This window comes from Pocillopora verrucosa, chromosome 7 (genome assembly GCF_036669915.1).
Source record: "Pocillopora verrucosa isolate sample1 chromosome 7, ASM3666991v2, whole genome shotgun sequence".
Taxonomy (NCBI): domain Eukaryota; kingdom Metazoa; phylum Cnidaria; class Anthozoa; order Scleractinia; family Pocilloporidae; genus Pocillopora; species Pocillopora verrucosa.
Genome location: NC_089318.1, coordinates 9,817,372 through 9,836,123, shown reverse-complemented (window position 1 = coordinate 9,836,123; position 18,752 = coordinate 9,817,372). Strand labels below are relative to the sequence as shown.

General features: G+C 38.6%; 3 protein-coding genes and 1 long non-coding RNA gene across 4 annotated transcripts; 1 reads left to right on the top strand and 3 right to left on the bottom strand.

Moving 5' to 3' along the window:
* Positions 1-5: 5 nt before the first annotated feature.
* Positions 6-1,267, bottom strand: LOC136282479 (uncharacterized). Its single transcript, XM_066170125.1, has 2 exons — positions 576-1,267; positions 6-69 (listed from the first exon to the last, which is right to left on the bottom strand). The coding sequence occupies exons 1-2, from the start codon at positions 1,265-1,267 to the stop codon at positions 6-8; spliced, it is 756 nt and encodes a 251-aa protein (XP_066026222.1).
* A 1,684-nt stretch (positions 1,268-2,951) lies between these two features.
* LOC131787481 (uncharacterized) lies at positions 2,952-5,313 on the top strand. The gene is made up of 3 exons (XR_010718370.1): positions 2,952-3,091; positions 3,507-3,630; positions 5,021-5,313. It is a non-coding gene; the product is annotated as an uncharacterized lncRNA (long non-coding RNA).
* Positions 5,314-10,243: 4,930 nt separating this feature from the next.
* LOC131770848 (scavenger receptor cysteine-rich type 1 protein M130-like) lies at positions 10,244-13,235 on the bottom strand. Its single transcript, XM_066170124.1, has 3 exons — positions 13,193-13,235; positions 11,840-12,193; positions 10,244-11,225 (listed from the first exon to the last, which is right to left on the bottom strand). The coding sequence occupies exons 1-3, from the start codon at positions 13,233-13,235 to the stop codon at positions 10,588-10,590; spliced, it is 1,035 nt and encodes a 344-aa protein (XP_066026221.1). The 3' UTR covers positions 10,244-10,587.
* A 154-nt stretch (positions 13,236-13,389) lies between these two features.
* On the bottom strand, positions 13,390-17,365 carry LOC136282478 (protein kinase C-binding protein NELL2-like). Its single transcript, XM_066170123.1, has 4 exons — positions 17,238-17,365; positions 14,912-15,273; positions 14,130-14,279; positions 13,390-13,547 (listed from the first exon to the last, which is right to left on the bottom strand). Exons 1-4 carry the CDS (start codon positions 17,354-17,356, stop codon positions 13,390-13,392), a joined length of 789 nt encoding a protein of 262 aa, XP_066026220.1. The 5' UTR covers positions 17,357-17,365.
* Between the last annotated feature and the right edge of the window lie 1,387 nt (positions 17,366-18,752).

The following is an 18,752-nucleotide window of genomic DNA, read 5'->3' as shown; positions in this document are numbered from 1 at the left end:
GTGTTTTAAAATCCTCCTTTTGACAGATTTCGTGGAGGTGTTACTATGTTGTAGTTGTAATCGGCCATCCTTGAAAAGGAGGCATCGCAAAAATTTTGTGGAGTCTGTAATAAAGGTAAGCAACGAAAAAAAAGCAATATCTTACGAGCTTATGAGCTTACGAGCGAAAACGAAGCACGTGTTCGTTTCTACTCTGTTTTGCGGGTCTAATTTGCTAAATAGGGCCTTCATCGCGAAGACAACATCGGGCGAGCTCGGATTTCGTAATCGGAAATCTACCCGAGATGACCTCCTTCTGACGGATGTCGGAGTGTGCTTTCCCTCATACACCTACACGTTATGGATATATTAAACCGCCATCTTGAATGATGTCATGTTCGATGACGTCACCGCCGCCATCTGGAATCCTCCCTAAGGGACTTAGACGCCATCTTGAATCCTTTGTTCTTTATGCTAATTGATGGCGGCATCCCTTCGTTTCCTGAATGTCGGTGTTTTGTTCGTTAAGGTGATTGTGAAAAGCGTCAATTTCGTCTTTGTGTACGGCGGTAAATGTGTCGTCAACGTAGCGTAACCAAAGCGGTATGGTTTGTCGGCAAGTTGGAAGGGCGCGTTCCTCGATGTTTTGCATCACAATTTCTGCGACAACAACGGAGACCGGCGACCCCATAGCTGTTCCGTGCAACTGCTTGTAGTGTTTCCCGTTGTACTGAAAGTAAGTCGATGTAAGGCAGAGGTTAAGTAGGTCCATAATGTCTTCTGTCGGTAATGGTAGTGCATCAGTAGACTGTTGGATGGCGGTTTCAGTACACTGTAGAGCCAATTGAAGTGGAATACTGGTGAACAGTGATTTCACATCAAAAGACACAAGTTTGTAGTCATCAGGTATCTGTACGTCTTTGATAGCGTCAATAAAGTTCTCAGTTGATTGTAGTTTACGTCTCGATTTGTCAGTCAGTGGTTGCAGTATCGTCGTAAGGTATTTCGACAGTTGGTACGTCGGGGACCCACAGAATGAGACTATAGGTCGCATAGGTATCCCAGGTTTGTGTTGTTTCGGTAGTCCATAAAGTTTAGGTGGTTGTGGTACAGAGCACCTCAGCCGGTAGTAGCGTTGAGTGTCAAAGGCTTCAGTCTTTTTGAGCGTAAGTAGTTTGTTGTTGAGTTTGCGTTGTAGTGCTGGCGTCGGGTCACGTTTAAGTAATTCGTAAGTTTGTTTGTCGTTAACAAGTGCGTCCATTTTGTCATAGTAGTCAGTCTTGTCCATAACAACAGTAACACGTCCTTTGTCGGCTGGTAGTATAACAATGTTCTTGTCGTTTTTCAGTCGTTTCAGTGCTTGTTGTTCGTCTTTGGTTAAGTTGCTGTCAGTTATAGAGGCTGATTACTTGGGATTCATTCCATTTCTTGTGTTCTCAAGAGCCTCAAGATAATGCATGGATTCAGCTTTCTTTAGTTTTCTGTGTACTTCATTTCTAAGATCTCTGTACAACTTCCAGTCCAGGAGAATTTGTAGTTTGAGCTTTGCGGAGTTGTTTATATCGTTTATTCATAAGTTTTCTTATTTCCCCATTTATCCATGTTACAGAATTAATTCTTACTTTTGCTTTCCTTTTCTTCAAGTGTTCATTCGCAATTTCATTGTACATGTATTGTAATAACCAGTAGTTATCGTCTACCTCATCGAAGGTATTACGCACATGCCAGGGTACTTAAGACAAGGATTCTTTGAAGCTCTCAATATTGATGTTTTTCCAGTCTGTCACTTCTCTTATCACTGGAGGAGGTTTCTGATGAAATAATCTTAGGACTGCCTAATTTAATCTGTGATCAGCAATTCCAATATCAAAAACTCCAGCAGTTTTGATTTGACATTTCTTGCTTGTGATAGATAGGTCAATAGTACTTCTAGAAGTTTCAGTTACTCTTGTATAGTCTTTGATGACATTTGATAGCCCATGCTTTCTCAAGATTTGCTTTAGTTTGCTTCCATTTTCAGATGGTTTTGATGAAACATCAGAGTTTAAATCACCTATTATGAAGATGTTATTCCTTCTCCTTGATATATGTTGTAGCTGCTTATCAAGTTTTTCAAGCTTTTCGTAAAAAGACAGATCTTTTGGCGGTCTATACATTAATTTAATGCTAATGCAAGGTGTTGTGAGTGGAAGTTGATGTCTGCCCAAATAGTTTCGGTGTCGTCCTTTTCTGGGGCAAATGTAGGGCTTTCATCCAAGCATATGTTATCTTTATAATACAACAAACAGCCACCACCACCATCTTCCGTTTTTTCTATCCATTCTTATGAAATTATATCCATTTATATCAAGCTCTTGATCCAAGATTTTACTTGTTAAGTTACTTTCAGTAAGGCCGAGACGAAACGCCACGTCATACCAGCCACGAATTTTTCACAAGTATTTGACAATTTTTCAAAATCAAAATTGATATTTAAATAATTCTACACTTTCATGATAGAAGGATAAAAATTATTAATAGACAATTTAAGAAGCAAGCAAAAATAGTAACAAGTTATTTTGGAGACTCGATATAACTGTTTAAAAAGATATTCAAAATTTCCTATCTCTCTTTGCTTAGCGATTAAATTCGTATACAATTTCTTTTAGAAGATTTAACATTTTTCATTTTCTTTATGTCAAAAGACAGTTCGTTCCAATTTCTAATAGTTTGTACGCTCAAAGTCCGGCCTCCTTCTGTATTTTTCTTAAAAACAGGACAATGAAAAGGAAAAGGAAACTCTGAGGTCTAACGATTAGCCGATTATTCGTTACAATATTAGACAAGGATCGCAATGGGTCAGCAAAACGTTACCAAGTGACAGGTTATGTGTTCGAAAGGTCGATAAAAATTCAAGAAATTCGCATAAATTGGAGTTTTCTGACACAGCGGCAAAATGAGTGCGCATGCTCGGCGGATTTCGCGCTTTCAAGGAGCGATTAGTGATTCCGGCGTGGGTGAAGTTTGCTGAAGAACGAACAGAACATCGTTTTACACTTTTTGGGACTGATATTGATGTGATCCGACCGGAAAAATTTTTAATGGAGTTTGTTCTTATGGAAAAGTCTGATGGGTAAGTAGAATTATTGTAGACATAGTTCAACTAAAGCTGATATAAATCTATCCAGACAGTTCGTTGCGTGTTCCCGTTCCTTTCAGCAATTTTATTTACAAAACACATTTCATCAACGGTATTTGTTCAGTACATGCTTTAAACTTGAAAACCTGTTTGATGTAAACTCTTTTGGTAGTAAAAGCTGTTTTACAATCGAAATTAGTCTTGAATATGTCGGTCGTTTTGCTTAAGTGACCGTTCTTTTGATCGACACAAGCTCAATTGCTTCCCCCAACACAACGTAAATGTAATAGTTGCAATAACATTTATACTTGACACATATCTTAACCTTCTTTGCGTCTTGAAATATGTCGATATAACTTTTCGATCAACTGCCGTTGTTTGACGTTTACATGCATCTCTTACCACACAGTGTTACCTGAAGTTGATGAAAGTAACCGTACACAAATTCACCGTCGCAGATAGCTTTGACTTCAGCCATTTTTATAGTTCTTCAATGTCACTGCGTTGAGACTGTGCAAGTAAGGTGCCTTTTGGTAAGTGGAGGTGGCTATCCATTAAGATGATGTTGTCATTTGCACACTTACCTATGACATAACCATTAACCCTTTAACTCCTAAGATCTCATTGTTAATTCTCCTGACAGTCTGCCATATAGTTCTTGTGATTTTAGTTTGGAGAATTTGGTATTGGGTCAACCAATAATCCCCTAATTAAGATTTTTCTTTATTCTCATCACTTGTCTGCTTGATATTGTTCTAATATTGTAAGGAGAAATTCTTTCTTGGTCACGTATGGGAGTTAAAGAGTTAATTATTGTAAAAGCAGCATTTGTGTTGGTAAGTTTTTTACTAGGTGGAAACTCAGAGCAGATTCCTCACTTGAATTAGTCTCCTTGACAAAACAAACAGTTAACTCCTCTTCATAACTTAAACTACCAAGGCTGCTTCTGACAAGAGGTATGGCTTCAACAACACCAAGATATGATAGTGACTGCATGAAACTGTCATATACCTGACTTCTCCCCATCAAACATGACATCCAGCTGGGAGTCAGTGGTTGGTGGTTTTTCAGTTGAAGGAAGGATTTGTTTGTTAATTATGTCTTTGCTAACAACAAAGAAATAACTGTACAAGCATTGCTGCCTTGACGACTCCCAATTGTTGACTGAGATAGGAAGGCTGGCAGTTCCCAGAATGTGACTGATTGTGTTGTTGAAGATGGAACATGTATTGAAGTGGATTGTGGTGGTACACTTAAGTTAGAAAACTGTTGTTGAGCTACTGATGGTGTTGTTGTTGAGACTGATTGTGTGATTGTAAAAGGTAAGGGCGGGTAAGGTGAGAACCTCAAGATCTTTGGTGGCAAGGTTACCCACAGTTGAAAAGTGATTTTGGTGTGAATTTGCAACTGAAGCAGGCCTTTCTGTGTTTTGTCCTCTTTCTTGAGTTGTCCTGTGTGGAACACTCGGTTGTGGTATAATCAGCTGTTCCATACTTCTAGTTATCATATTTCCCCTGTCATGGGACTTGTAAAAGTCTGAATACCTAGGAGCATGTATTGCTAGCTGGCTTTTGGGCTGTTCATAACTATTGTGGCTGTCTGCAATGTTGCTACTTGTATCATGCTCTATAATACCTTTATTGAAGGAATCACCTACCTCATTTACTCTTGTTAGAAAAGGATCATTGCTCCATCAACTGGGTGGGCAACTGCTATGGCTTGGAGACTTGATGCCATATGAATTGCCACATTAGCTTTATAAATTGGTTTAGTAGGCATATTCATAACATGAAAATCATCAATAAGATGGATAACAAGTTATTTGGTCTTATAAAAATTAATATCCATTTAATTGATTGCTTGTGTTTTTACAAAAGTGTTTATGTTCATTGTTCATTCTATTTGTTCTGCTTTATCCTGCAGGCTGTCAGCACAGTTTTTTCCACAACTTCCTCGTGGTTGTTTTGCCTGCTGCTGTTCAAACATGTCGTTCATACATATTCCACTGCTAAGGCCCAAGACTCACCCTGCAGTCTGTGCAGACCTGGCTTACTCATGAATATCAAGGAACATTGCAGCTTGTTTCTGGAGCTGTGGTGTTTTCTGGGATCTAAGGGAAATTGCATATTATCCTGTTATCATACTCAAGAACAAAGGTTGTTTTTTACCAGTGACTGCTGACACTGTCAGAATAAAGCTGACATGGAAATTTTGTAAATTATATAAAATGTAAAAACTTGGCAAAACTTTAGGCAGGTAGGCAACTTGTGAAGTAGTGCAACTATTCTTTGCTGCTGTGAATGTGAATGCTTCTCACTGGTGGCATGTCTATTTGCACTAAATATTGTACTGATGAGGATGTAAAAGAGATGTGGTGCACAAGTCTCACAAAGTGCCTGCATATCATCGGATCTGTATAGAGATTGACCCGCAATCTCATAGTGCCTGTGCAAGGCTGACTGAAATTTTACCACCAGCTCTGCAGGATTATATAGAAAATGCAATAATAATGTATTTGACCACTCTGTGAGTTATTTAGAAATATTTTCAACAATGAACATGTGTTTACTTGTAGAATATGAGCTCAGTGCAGAACCTTTATCAGTGTTATATTATTACCTGATTGATGTTGTCATGGAGATGTTTAACCCTGCAAGTGCAATCATAGCATAACTATGATTATTAGCAACATGGTGGATTGGTTACCTTTCTTAGATTATGTCCAGGCATAAGTAAGGTATTTAGTGTGATTAATGTTGAGAAATTGGATTTACCAGCCTGTGCACCAATTTCCCGACTCTCTATGTTGAGCTATTGAGTTTTGGTAGAGCAGTAAGTTTTGCGGCATACATTTAACTGTCATAGCTTGGCACTCCTGCTGAATTTTGCATGGCACCCATCTCCATTTTGCATGAATGTTTTTCGTTTAAGTTATTGATCTTCTCATGAAAACAAGATGATCATTTGCTTTATTGTTTATTATGTAAATGGATGAAGTATGTAAACCCAGGTTATCCAGCAGGAAATGAAAGCCTTTGAATATAACTACCTAAAGTAAAGTGGTCCTTGAGGCAAATGTTTTGTCAGCATTGCTCCAACAACTTGTGCACCACAGTGTCCCTGGTTGATAACAAGCCTCACTTTTTCCAGCATTGTCAAATAGTTTGTACTGTCCCATGAGAATAGGTGTATCATTCAGAGGGGAAGACTGTGAAAGTAGTGGGCACGATCAGGTGTTGCTCCTTTTTCGAATTGCTGATAGTGACATTCATACAACATTTCCTGGTTCCACCTTGGCCACGAGTTGTTTCAGTGTTAAAGGCAATTATGCTTCCTCTACAAGAAGAGCTTTAGCGTTTTTTTTCTCCCAAACAACAAACCTTTTGGCCGGGCAGTTTGCGATACTGAGGAGACGATGAAAACAAGTGCTATAACAATACAGAGGGCTACGAAGTTCATTGCCTTGTTACGACCGCTCCACTTCAATACTAAAATTCACACCTGTGCCCTGGATATTTTTTTGTTGGGAAAGATATGTTGCAGAGCAGGTTCGAAAGAAGCTTTCTTGAAAGTGGGAACCTTATCTGTTAAGGCTAGGGCTTATCCCCGCCAAATAAAAACAAACAAGATGAATTTTAAAAATGCCGCTTATCGCCGCTATAGTGTTACTATGGAAATATTGTCATTCACATTCCTTTTCGCGCGTAAATTTTTAAGCATGCGCACTCATTTTGCCGCTGCGTCGGAGTTTTCTATGAAACCGTTGACTCTTTCGTGCTTGATAAGTGCTGTACGTCACTAAGACCGCAAGTTTCTCCAACGCGAAAAGTAGCTCAAAAGTAATTGGGAGAGGTCCACAAGTGGCCCCAATGATAACCACCATCCCTGCCTATATATATATATATATATATATATATATATATATATATATATATATATACATATGTATGTATATGTGTGTGTGTGTGTGTGTGTGTGTGTGTGTGTACATTAGGTAGTCTAACACCGTGAATAGTTTATCTTTGTGATACCCAACCGAGTGAATATTCTTCACATCTATTTTAATGTAACTCAACAGGTTAAGAGCATCATATTGGTATAATTGTGAGACTTGCTGGAGTTTTTTCAACGCCGCTAAGCATTTCAATTGACGCAGCAGTCTTAGACCACGTTTCATTGTGGGCCATTGAGGATTTTTGATAAATTGGCACTTTGCATCTGATATAATTTTCATTCGCGCGCAATAACTGAAGAGTGTCGCTGAGCAGCCCAATTGAATGCCAGAGAGCCTGTATGCCTGGTGCTTTTCACGACTGAGAAGATAACTTTCTTCATAAATTCTCATCAACGGACATCCCGGTTCTCGATTTGTTTTAGTGATTATTTCCCGAATTCCGCCCCTCAAAATCGCCGGGTCCCATGTCCCGCTCACAATAGCAATCCGGCATCTCGCTCCCTCCTTACTTTAAATTCCCGGATCCCGGACTTGAAATAAGCCTAATTCCGGATCCCGAAAAACCTATCGGAGACCCTCAACACGATATCCCTTCCAAACTGTAAAAGGCAACTAGCTTAGCACGATTATCTTTTGTCTACATAAATGGTTTTTATTTTTTATTCTTAAAAGTATGCATATAATTTTTTTCAGGTACCTCAAAACATCAAACCAATGCGAACTGGAATGGTTATTACGTTCACACGCACGTTGCCCACAACAAAGCCGAATGCATTGATGCGCTCTCCAGTATTTAAAAAGTGGGGGAGACAGTAGTGTATCTTTGTCGAAACCAATGAGTGCACTTGTCTTCGTTACTCCCAAGATTTTGATTCAGCACGCCTATCTGTGAGGTTAGTTTTCTAACCTTGACAATGAACATACCAGAGTCTCGTGACTGAAGGAACTTGCCAGTAGACCATCCTAGACAAGTGACTACAGCAGTTTCATCAATGATAGCAAACCTTTACTTTGGTGAGTAATTGTTAATCATTCTGGCTTGTAGAAATTATTACCTCACTTTTGCTTCCTCATCGACCAAAGTTCGTTTCTTTAATCTTCAGTGAGGTCTGGAAATCCTTTTCTCCTTTTTTGCTCTTTGAGAATTTTTATGGTTAGTACCTTTGTTTTCATTTTCATGAACGTACAGAAAGTCGAAAAGAAGGTCGGAATGAGGAATTCCCGCAGCCATAATGGCGGACCAGCATAATATTCGTGTTGTGCTTTTGTCAAATTTTTTTGATGTAGATTGCATGCATATGTTGTGCTATGATGCGTTCTTGTGACTTAGGCTGCGTGCCTTATGGAAATATAATGAACTCGCTTGAACCAATCAGAATCAGATTTTATGTTGGCCGTTTTAAAAAATTGATTAAAGGAAAACAAACGAAGCGATTCAAATACCATCATAAAAATTTAAAAGAAGACGAATAGATAATCCCTTAAATCTTGCATCTTCCTCCTATCTAAATCGCTAAAAACACGTTCTTTCTCTATCAGATGGCGAGTGTATCAATTACTTATTGTGAAACATGAAATAAAGACTTTGATGTCCCGCAAAGGAAATTATGAGACAAGCCAGTCGACCACTAACACAGACGTTTGAAATTATTGAACTATCATCGACTATTTTCAGGCTTTCGATCCTGTTCAATCAATAAGATTTAATGCTTAACAACCTAGTTTTCAACTAAATAATGGAGCTGGGCTCATATGATACTGCACAATGATGTTTGATGTGAATGACGTAACCTCGTCAAGCGCGTGAAAGTTTCAGTCCCAGCTAAGTTCGCGATTCATTTTTTTTTATCCTTTGCGGCCATTTTATTAATGTATTGAGCGCCGCATTCAGGACAAATCGAAACTATTTTTTTTGCCTAAAGATCGTACGACAGTTTTTGTTTCTCCCTATGCACGGGGACCTCTAGAGTGCCTCTTCGGAGGCCGGAACCCTGCGGGGGCAACTAGGGGTAGGAATTGGGACATGATTTCAGCGAAGGATGCGAGTGACTGATCCTCAACTGGGGGAAATTTCCTTGGAATCCACCTGAGGGTGTAAACAGTACACTATAACATTAATATAAAGCACACTGCCCTTCCCTGTTTGCTGAGGTGCACCCACACCCTCACCCCCCGATATTTACTCAAGTGTGTTTGATATCGCCAATCAGCTGCTGACACGTCACTTTCCCTTCGCGCCACACGATCAGGTTGTTGAATGAAATGCATAGCCCTCATCATTTTCAATCTAAGGTCGTGTGTCGGAATTTTTAACGGATTAACACTACACTTACTACAACACTACAATACTCATTTTTCATCTTGAGCCTGCACCAATGCACTTTACGATTTCTATGCGGGGATTGTCGTTCCTTTCCTTTTTATTCATTGGTAAAGTCGACTTTTCTTTTCAGTAAAGGGCTATTGTATTTATGTGATAAACAATATAATTCAGGGTTTCTTGTAAATGTGGAATTACCCTTCTCGTGTTCAACTCGACATCTCACTCGTGAGCTATCGAGTGGAACACTCGAAGGGAAATTCCATACTTACGTGCGCCCATGTTATTTCCTTTTGCGGCCGGCACTGGTGTTTACAACTCGTGCCACGCAATTTCGTTGGAGGGTTGCGCGTGGTATACCTTAGTTTGGATTCAAGCTCCCCCTTTCAATCCTTATTAAAGTTTTTCGTTCGCACGCCTCAAAGTCCTTAACCAAGGGAAGATAAAGTACGCCAGATGACATTTTGGCCTCAAAATGTCTCGGGTTCCGGCGGGGACATGTGACGGGTTTTCTTCCCAAAACTTCGAAAACGTGGAGGTCAAGTTACCAAGTTTGCGAAGTTTATCTAGAAATAAGCACCAACATTAGATACAAAGAATACAACTAGCCTGCTAATAGCAATAACTATTAAAGGCTGCAAAGGTTTACTGAGTGTCCCTACGTACGTGTGACTTTACTTTTAGACCCTTGAGGTTGCCAATACAATGCTTTATCTCATTGGTATTAAAACAAATCCCATGAAGAAAACTGGGAGTAAACAGAGGAGTGTTAGGATCCGCTGGACAAAGAGAGAGAAATCAGAACCACAACGCTAACGGAGCTAGTAAACTGTGAAGTTGTAGGTAGTGACAATTTTTTGTTTGTTTTTACAAGTGTTTTTTCTTCTCGAACTCAGTCAAAATCCAAATCTGATTATACAGGGTAATGTTGCCGAGGTTCGTGAAAAGAATCCCACGTCAATTCCCTTTACAAAATGCCACTGATAACCTAGTGAGATAATTGAGCTAAATCCACGTATACTTCTTAATTTTTAACGAAAATGGTAAAAATGAAACAATGTTTGAATAACAAGTGTTTGAAGCAGCCCAACGAGATCACTACAAAGTACTCTGGTGGATTTTGACGAGCGCTGCTAGTTGGCTGAGTCTTTTTTTGTCCACAACTGTTCGGGTGACTAATGCACGTGTGCTGGGGCTCAATGACCCAGGATTCTATTAATAACACACCACACCTAGATCTTCAGTGTGGTCACAGTTGTGTTCCCCCCACTCCTCATGCTCACAGTTAAACACTGAGACCTCGTCGCCTTCGCACTGAACGTCGTCCAACCAAATGGGATCAACACCTTCGCCGTACGCTGAGCAGCACACTGGCTTTCCTAAGGAACCATTGAAGCCAAGTTGGCGGCACACCACGTCAGCAGCCTCCTTTTGCTCATTATCATCACACACTGTACCCCATGTTGCATTGTGATAAACTTCTATGCGACCGTGGCTTGATCCTCCATTCACTAAACGAAGTAGGGATGGACCAAAAGAACATTGTACACCAGCGGCTTTGCCGTGATTGCAATTATTGTTTTCCCAGCCGCTGTGGTTGCATTCGTAGAGAAATGATTCATTTCCTAGGCACCCCGCTTTTGTCATCCATATGGTACCATTTTCTTCTCTAGAAGCGTTTCCATAAGCTTTGGTAGCTTGAGGGAAGCCCAGCTGCCTGCAGACTACCATCGCGTCCTGAATGTCCCAATCATGACTGCAAATGGTGCCCCACTTGTCATCATGAAAAATTTCCACGGTTCCAGTTAATGGTATCTCACTTCTTCTGAGGCGGACGGAACCCTCTGTAATGGCTGTTTCAAAGGTCAAACGAACGGAAAAGGTCATGCCACGTAATTTAAAATGATTCATTCGGAAATGGTACGTCTTGAATTTCCAACTACTCCTTCAAGCACTACTTTTCATAGAAACTGTTTCCCTTCGAAGAGGGGAATTCTTGCAATTATTTACATGAAGAACCTACCCAACCTACCCGTGGAGTAAAGTGGATAGACATAACTTAAACCAAAATAAAATTAAGTAACGCGGGGAGAACATTTAGGCGTTGTGGGGGATATGTGGCTTTCCCATGAATGATTATTACTATCAGACCGGAACAGAAGTCTGTTTTCCCAGAAGTTCTTACTTTGCTCATAAACAGTGAAGCTTCACGACAGGCTTTTCCGCTGTTTTCAATTGTACTCATTCAGATCAATTGCGCAAAATCAGATCGAGGTTAGCCTTGATGTTTTTTAAGGAACTTCGTTCATATATTGAGAAAAGAAATAATCTATGCTGCAACGGTAATATCGAAATTAATTTTTGCAGGAATTATAATTTTTTTATGTCATTTTTTGATAATTTTTGCAATTTGCTGCGCGTTTAGTTGTTTCCCTCGCGCGTTTGATAACTCTTGGGTCCAACCCACCTCGGTAACTTGCTTGAAACCCAGGCTCTCTATCTGAGTAATCAGTGGAGAATACAATGTAAAGTTCGTGCGATGAGCTTGTAATAGGTGGAGGCAGAGAGGTGCCACTATAGGAACCAATTAGAGGAGAGTTGGAAGAAGAACCATCATAAATCTCCAAAATATCTTTGTCCTCCTCTGTTTTAAATGTATAGAACGTTAGCTCCAATTTTGTATTGGAAGATACACCCCATTTACACTCAATGTTATTTTTATACTTGTAGTAATCGCGTAAGGTGGAGAATATAAAACCAGTGATGTTTGTTTGTTCCAGGGTGAGGTCTTCACAGGAGCTGGTAACCGTCACTACTGGTGCTGGGAAGAGAGGCAAGCATTATGAAAGATTAACAACTGTTCGAAGTCTTACTAGGGAAACTCCAACGCTTCTCGTGGTTAAGATGCAGTAATAATTTTAAAACCAGAGATAGAAAAAGGAACAGTGGTTTGACTGTGGTAGTTTAGATGATAGTTATATGTAGCAGTCTGAACCAAGCAGTTTATAAATAGTATCTTGTTTGAAATTTTTCAGAGCCTTTTGATTGGATTATAAAAGTGTAAAATGTTTTACTACAGGAAAACCCTCCCTACTTTAAGGCTGACCATGTCCATGGCTAATCTTTTCCCCGGGCGGAAAACGTGAAACCGATCGTAATTTTGGCGTTAATTTAAATTAATAAAAAAAGCGAGCTTTTCTCCTACGTCTGGTATTAATCGCCTGTGTCGGTACTCGAGCAACTTCATGTCCTTTCAAATACAATAAAATTTCAACCTGCCAATGGCACGGACCGTTTAATCTTTATTAACTAGTGATTCTTTCTATTTCACACGGGCGCCAGTACTAATTTGTTTAATTTCCCAGCTTCACGCTTCATTTTCACTCTAGGACAAAAAAAATATGTTCAAATATTCATAGTTTTAGACCGATAGCAAAGAACTTCAAATGTCCTCGATGTTCTCATTTCAATAAAGTTCGGTCAACAAATGTGTCTTGGTTAGCTTTGCAATGGATGCAGAAATCGCCTTTAACCTCTCTTTCGTTAAAATGTTTTTGTTGGGAGACTATAGTTACGTCCTTGACATTTTACATCCTACAACAATCGAACTCCCGAATGTAAAAAGGTCTTGAATGCATCTTCGTTCTACCAGAATCGTTTTTATACTTGCTGCCCCAGACAACTTTCAGATCTAAAACATTCACGTTTTCCACTGCCAGTTCTACTTTCCCCTCCTTCAAGATTTCTTATGCTAGGACGTGATCAGTATTTTATCATCAGCTATCTGATGCGAAATTGGAAGCCATCTTGGTTTTTTTACTTGTTTGGAAATGAATGGAGTTTTTCTTATCACCTAAGGGCATGCCTTCGAGCGTTCATAAAACATTTTCACATTTTTGGTATAAAGCTTTACACTTGTATAAATACTCGAAATGATGCCGTGTTCTTTATATAAATATATAGAACAAAATAAGTAGAAGGATATTAGGTCTGTATGAAAGCGTATTTTACTATATATCAACGTACTAGCTCCTTGTTAGTCGAATTCTTACCACTGCAGTGCTTTCCATTCCCAGTAAATCCTGGTTTACAGGAACAAGAGTAAGAACCTTCCGTGTTTGTGCAAACTGCATTTACATCACAGACATTTTTGGAGGCACTGCACTCGTCTATATCTAAGGAATGAAACAAGGGCCAGATCAGTACATGGCCAAAATATTTAATATACACAGCCGGTAGCCGTTACGGCACCTGTGGCGATTCAGACTGGAATAGTAGTTTTGTGAATAGACTGCAACAATCAAACGAATTCCATGGATTAGTTGGGTACGTGAACGTCTTATTCGAGAATAAAACCCAAGTTTCAACTAATGTACAATCTACTTTAATAAAGAACGCCACGGTGTAGTAGTCATCCGAGAATTGCCATTTGATTTGAGTTCAGTTATCGTCAAAAAAATCATGTTATCTCGACAAGATTTTAATCGCAGGTGAGAGAGATCAGTACACCTTATCGTACTTGCTTTTTTTGCTCGTTGATTTGTACGTGTGATTGTGTTTTTCTTCAAATATTTCGTACTATTTAGGTTATTTAACGGAGGGATACAGAAACCCTTGTTAAATTACACTAAAGGAATAAACCACGCCTAAGCCTATACCTCTACCACGCTGGTACCCACCATTTAGTACGATTATTGCTATCTTAGGGTAACCCATAACCCTTACTTTTTCATTATCTGACAGCGTCCTCCACTTACCAAGAGTATCCATGTCGCAGTAAGCGAGTATGCTCTTAGAGGGTATAATAGAATTGAACCAATATTCACCACTAACGGCTTTTTCTCCTTCTGTAACCTTTATTTCCCAACAAGAGTCCGCAGGTAGTTCCGGTATAGAACCAAGTGCGACTGATAAGAAGAAAAAAATTGATTTGTAAGAGAGATTAGAGCAATACTCCTTCGTGCAAGCGCCAGACTATTTTATAGATCATAGACATGTAGATTTTACCACTCTTATACCGTCTATCCTTTGAGCAAACTGATCTGTGCTGGAGGAACAATTGGAATTTGCTAAAGTAAGAACGCTCTTATGACTGCTTTTAGATAAAGGAGATAATTTCACTCTGTTATTTAAATAGAAATTGAAATTAATCGTCCAATTTAAAGGGAACACTAATTCTTCTTAACGGCTTTTGTTGAAAAAAAATAAAAAATTAAAATAACTGTATGAGAGACAGTAAGGAGAATTACTAGTGGGATCTTGGGAGTTGAAGGGTTAACAGCTGCAATCATGCCATTTTTCTCTCCCTCATATGCCTTAGTAAGGAATCTATGTAGATCAACATTTAAACTGCGTAGGTCATTATCATGTATTTGTGTAGAAAAAATAAAGTGAGTAATTTTCTTATAATTTCAGTTGCTCCCTTCGAGCTATCAAAATTGCGGTTGACTGCTTTTAAATTTGTGCAAAGTGTTGACGTAGTATCATGATCATTCAACAAACGGTGACCTAGGGGGTCTAAACATGCAGTATATTTTACCTCTGTCTTTATATCTTTTGAAATAATATCTTTCAGGGTTGGGAACAAAGTTGTCAGGTTTGGCTTCTTTCGTGCGGTTGTTTAGTTCGCATATGCTCTGGGAGATAACATAGTTGAAGCTTTGACATCTTATGTCATTGTTGCACGCTGTCAGACAATCCAATGCGAGCAAAGCTGAGTGGGAAGCCTTGATGGTCTGAAAAACATGTCCTTTAAGCATCATCCCGTTGATCGATTGTTCGCTTCCACAGGGTTCAGGTGAAGCTGCATGGATCGTTTGACACAGAATCGCTATCATCGAAGTTGTAATGTGAAAAGTTCTTGAAAACGCCATCACGTAAAACACTTCAGACCTAGGAGTCCTGCGGAAGGAATGTTGGAATTAGTTCAACATATTTAATTTTTTATCATGATATTCCTCTAGAAAGAAGTGAACGAGAAATCATTGTACTCGGGGTGACATACTGAAGCATTGCTCGTCTAAAATTTTTTAAATTTCTCTTGGGTTTTATTAGACGATAGAGGAGTGTTTTTGCAGGTGACCGGCGGTCTCTCTGCCTAGATATATTGAGGGAAGATTTTTCTGGATTCTAAAAGAGGCCGGGTTATCCTCTCTTGCTTATTTCGAAGTGTCTCTGTTTGTCTACGTTCGTTGCTTTTACATCTCTCGCTGCTCTTGTAAATGTTTGATTTCCTCAACATGTTTTTGGAAACGGTTTGATTTCTATATCTTGTTGTTCTGTATTGCAAAAAAACTCAACATGCCATGTTGGAGGCCGTTCTGTAAGCAATAAAATCACTGCTTATTTTATGAGGCAACTAACCAAATAAGGCAAGTTGTCAACATATCGTAATATATCTTAACAATTTTCATTTTAATTAGATCGAGAAACTTTCTGGGTTTGATTTTGACTTCTCCTCGCGAAACTTTTTGGGCGTGTCGTGTTAAGTCATTAATGACTTAAAAAACACAACGTTTATCGAACGTCTCAATATTCTTCAGAATCTTGTTTGTCTTTTGTCAGCCTAAGAGGACAATTACTCTCATTAGATGAAACTGTTCTGTGATTTCTTTACTTAACCAACTAAAAAAAAACCTCCCTTTCGATTCACGAAAAATATCAGTCACGCGAACAAACGAAGAACAGAAGTCATACAATCATGAAGTTTTTTCCTTTCGTCTGAAAGTCCAAGAAACCATTTGCAGTGGTAATTGCTTGAATAAAGAATGGTGAATGACGGAGAGAACTTTAGCGACGTCAGATTGATTTCGGTTTGATTACAATTATCTCTACCTCGTCTAATGAAGGTTTCCCTGTAATACAAATTGTCTCAGCGAAACATATTTCTAACAAAATCTAGCGAGTTTCGCTGGCTTTTATTTTTAGTAGTTTTGTTTGATTTCTCGCCGTAGGTTTCATTGTGTTCAAAACATGAAAAAAAAAAGTGAAGCACGACCGATAAAGAAAAACAGAAACAGCGTGAAAATACGTGATTGAGAATTAAACTCAATTTAAGCAATTTGCATTTCAATTGCAAATCTGTTTTTGTTGATGGAATGGCACTGGAAAGTTTTGTTGTTTAAGTGGGTGGATAATTTTCCCCTAACTTTCAAGTATTCTTTCTGTTAATATGGAAACTGGATGTCTTTTATTGATGATAACAACTGGTCAAAACAAAATGAATTACGTCAAAGTATCTGCGTTTGTTGGTCCTAGTTACTTGCTTAACCAGGATGAGCTGTTCTTCGGTAGATTGTCTCTAACCTATATAATTATTATTATCGTAGATTTCTAACATGAGACCTTTCTTTGTGTAACAGTTACACCTTACATTAATTTGGAAGCGAAACTTTTTCATTCCCTTCCCTAGTGCAGTGAGAAATCTAGTGAATAAGCGGTAGAGAAATTAAAGAATCCAAATTTTAGTGTTGGAAGTCAATGCTGCAGTAATAAAGTAATGATCCTGTAGGTATGCTGGTTAATCTTCCAAATTAGTATCGATTGATTTTGTCTACCGTATATTTTGTTACATGATTACGTAACCGTGACAGTACTAGTAAAAATAAGTATTTTTTTTAAATAGATGACAACTGAGGAAAAAAGGAATCAAAATTTCTAATTTGCTTTCCAATCGGAAGGAAACGACATTTGGGTTTATTTGGCCTAAGCAATATCAGCTATTTACCACAGGCTTCTAAATACGTCGAGTGGACAAAAAAAAAACGCGTTGAACAAAAAGGGTTATAGGCTGTGCCCCTATTCCCAGATTTAGGAACTGAAACTCTTTTAATGATACCCGTGCATATCAGTCTAATAGAACTTACCAAATTTTAATTTTTCCTGTCTGTTGTTTATCGTCTTTTGAGCGTCTTGGCGAAATGAGGGTAATCACCTTTAGTCGTGCTGGTAATATCCTCTTAGTCGAGGATCCATTGTAATGCATATTTTTGTTTTTGTTCTGTTGCTTTGTTTACCCTTGTGTGCGGGTGTTTTTTTTTATGGTGTTTTTTTTTTATGTTTTTTCGCATCAGAGTTTAATCCTACTAATCATCTTTCAGTACAAACGTTGATATCGATCAATATGTTTGAACGTGTGAGAACTCTTTTAATGATACCCGTGCATATTAGTCTAATAGAACTTACCAAATTTTAATTTTTCCTGTCTGTTGTTTACCGTCTTTTGAGCGTCTTGGCGAAATGAGGGTAATCACCTTTAGTCGTGCTGGTAATATCCTCTTAGTCGAGGATCCATTGTAATGCATATTTTTGTTTTTGTTCTGTTGCTTTGTTTACCCTTGTGTGCGGGTGTTTTTTATGTTTTTTCGCATCAGAGTTTAATCCTACCAATCATCTTTCGGTACAAACGTTGATATCGATCAATATGTTTGAGCGTGTGAGGTAGTTTTAGGCGAGAGACACAGGAAGTGGAAAACAAGGGTGGGAAAAAGTAAAGATTTTAATGGTAATGATATTGATTATGTGAATGATGGTGAAGATAATGTTAAGTAAAACAAAACGTCATCGATCACAGGATCTTTCTTAAGTTCAAGTTAGCTTCGAATTCAAAATTTCCTTTCGTGGAATGATTTTTAAGGTTTAATCATTCTACTCAATTATTTAGTAGCGCACCTTCAAAATCTGTATATTAGTACTTCCTCAATTGTGATACTTTCATTTAAATATAACTTGTAGGAAAACATCACGAACTGATACTCCGGGTCAGTTTTTGCATGTGTTTTGCATACAGAATCAGATTAAACTTAACAAGGAAGTCTATGTGGAGTTCACAGCTTCTAATCTCTGTTCAACATCTTCCTTTTCGTCACCCTCTTTCGCTCGAGTGTTTCCGATGACAACTTCTACATGAGCAAGCGCAAACTTTAATTTCCTATGATCTCACCTAGATGTGTTAACGATTCCCTTTCCAACTAATCAGCGCATCTTATGAGATTCTCAACAGGTTTTAAACCATAAGTTAGTCTTTGTGAAATGTTTCTCAGCTATATGACCAGCTCATCAATAAAAACAATTGTATTAAATCGCGGACTTAGTTCTTTCATATGCACCAGTTGGATTACTTAGGCGCTCAGCTGAAGTGAAGTCTTTCCTGTAGTAATCTATGACTTCTAGGTGAAAGCTTAGACTCATCCCTGCAGAGTAGTTCATCGCTCAAAAACAAATAAAGTAGCTAAAAGAAAAACTAACTTTCGGATATGAACATACCTTTTGATGACGAATTTTCAAGATTTAATGTTTCTAGTCAAAGCATTTTGTGCCCTGCGTCACATCAGAATATTTGTTCTTCAATTGTTTCTTTTATATTTGAATATTGCTCATAC

Coding starts and splice junctions, on each gene's coding strand:
- LOC136282479 (XM_066170125.1), bottom strand. CDS start 1,267: ATGGACAAGACTGACTACTATGACAAAATGGACGCACTTGTTAACGAC. Junction 70..575: donor CGACAAACCATACCGCTTTG/GTTACGCTACGT, acceptor CTCCTTTTCAAG/GATGGCCGATTACAACTACA.
- LOC131770848 (XM_066170124.1), bottom strand. CDS start 13,235: ATGCCCTTAGGTGATAAGAAAAACTCCATTCATTTCCAAACAA. Junction 12,194..13,192: donor CTCCATTCATTTCCAAACAA/GTAAAAAAACCA, acceptor CTCTCTTCCCAG/CACCAGTAGTGACGGTTACC. Junction 11,226..11,839: donor GTTTCAAGCAAGTTACCGAG/GTGGGTTGGACC, acceptor CCTTTGAAACAG/CCATTACAGAGGGTTCCGTC.
- LOC136282478 (XM_066170123.1), bottom strand. CDS start 17,356: ATGCATTACAATGGATCCTCGACTAAGAGGATATTACCAGCACGACTA. Junction 14,280..14,911: donor CAAAAGATATAAAGACAGAG/GTAAAATATACT, acceptor TCTTCTTATCAG/TCGCACTTGGTTCTATACCG. Junction 13,548..14,129: donor CTGCGACATGGATACTCTTG/GTAAGTGGAGGA, acceptor TTCATTCCTTAG/ATATAGACGAGTGCAGTGCC.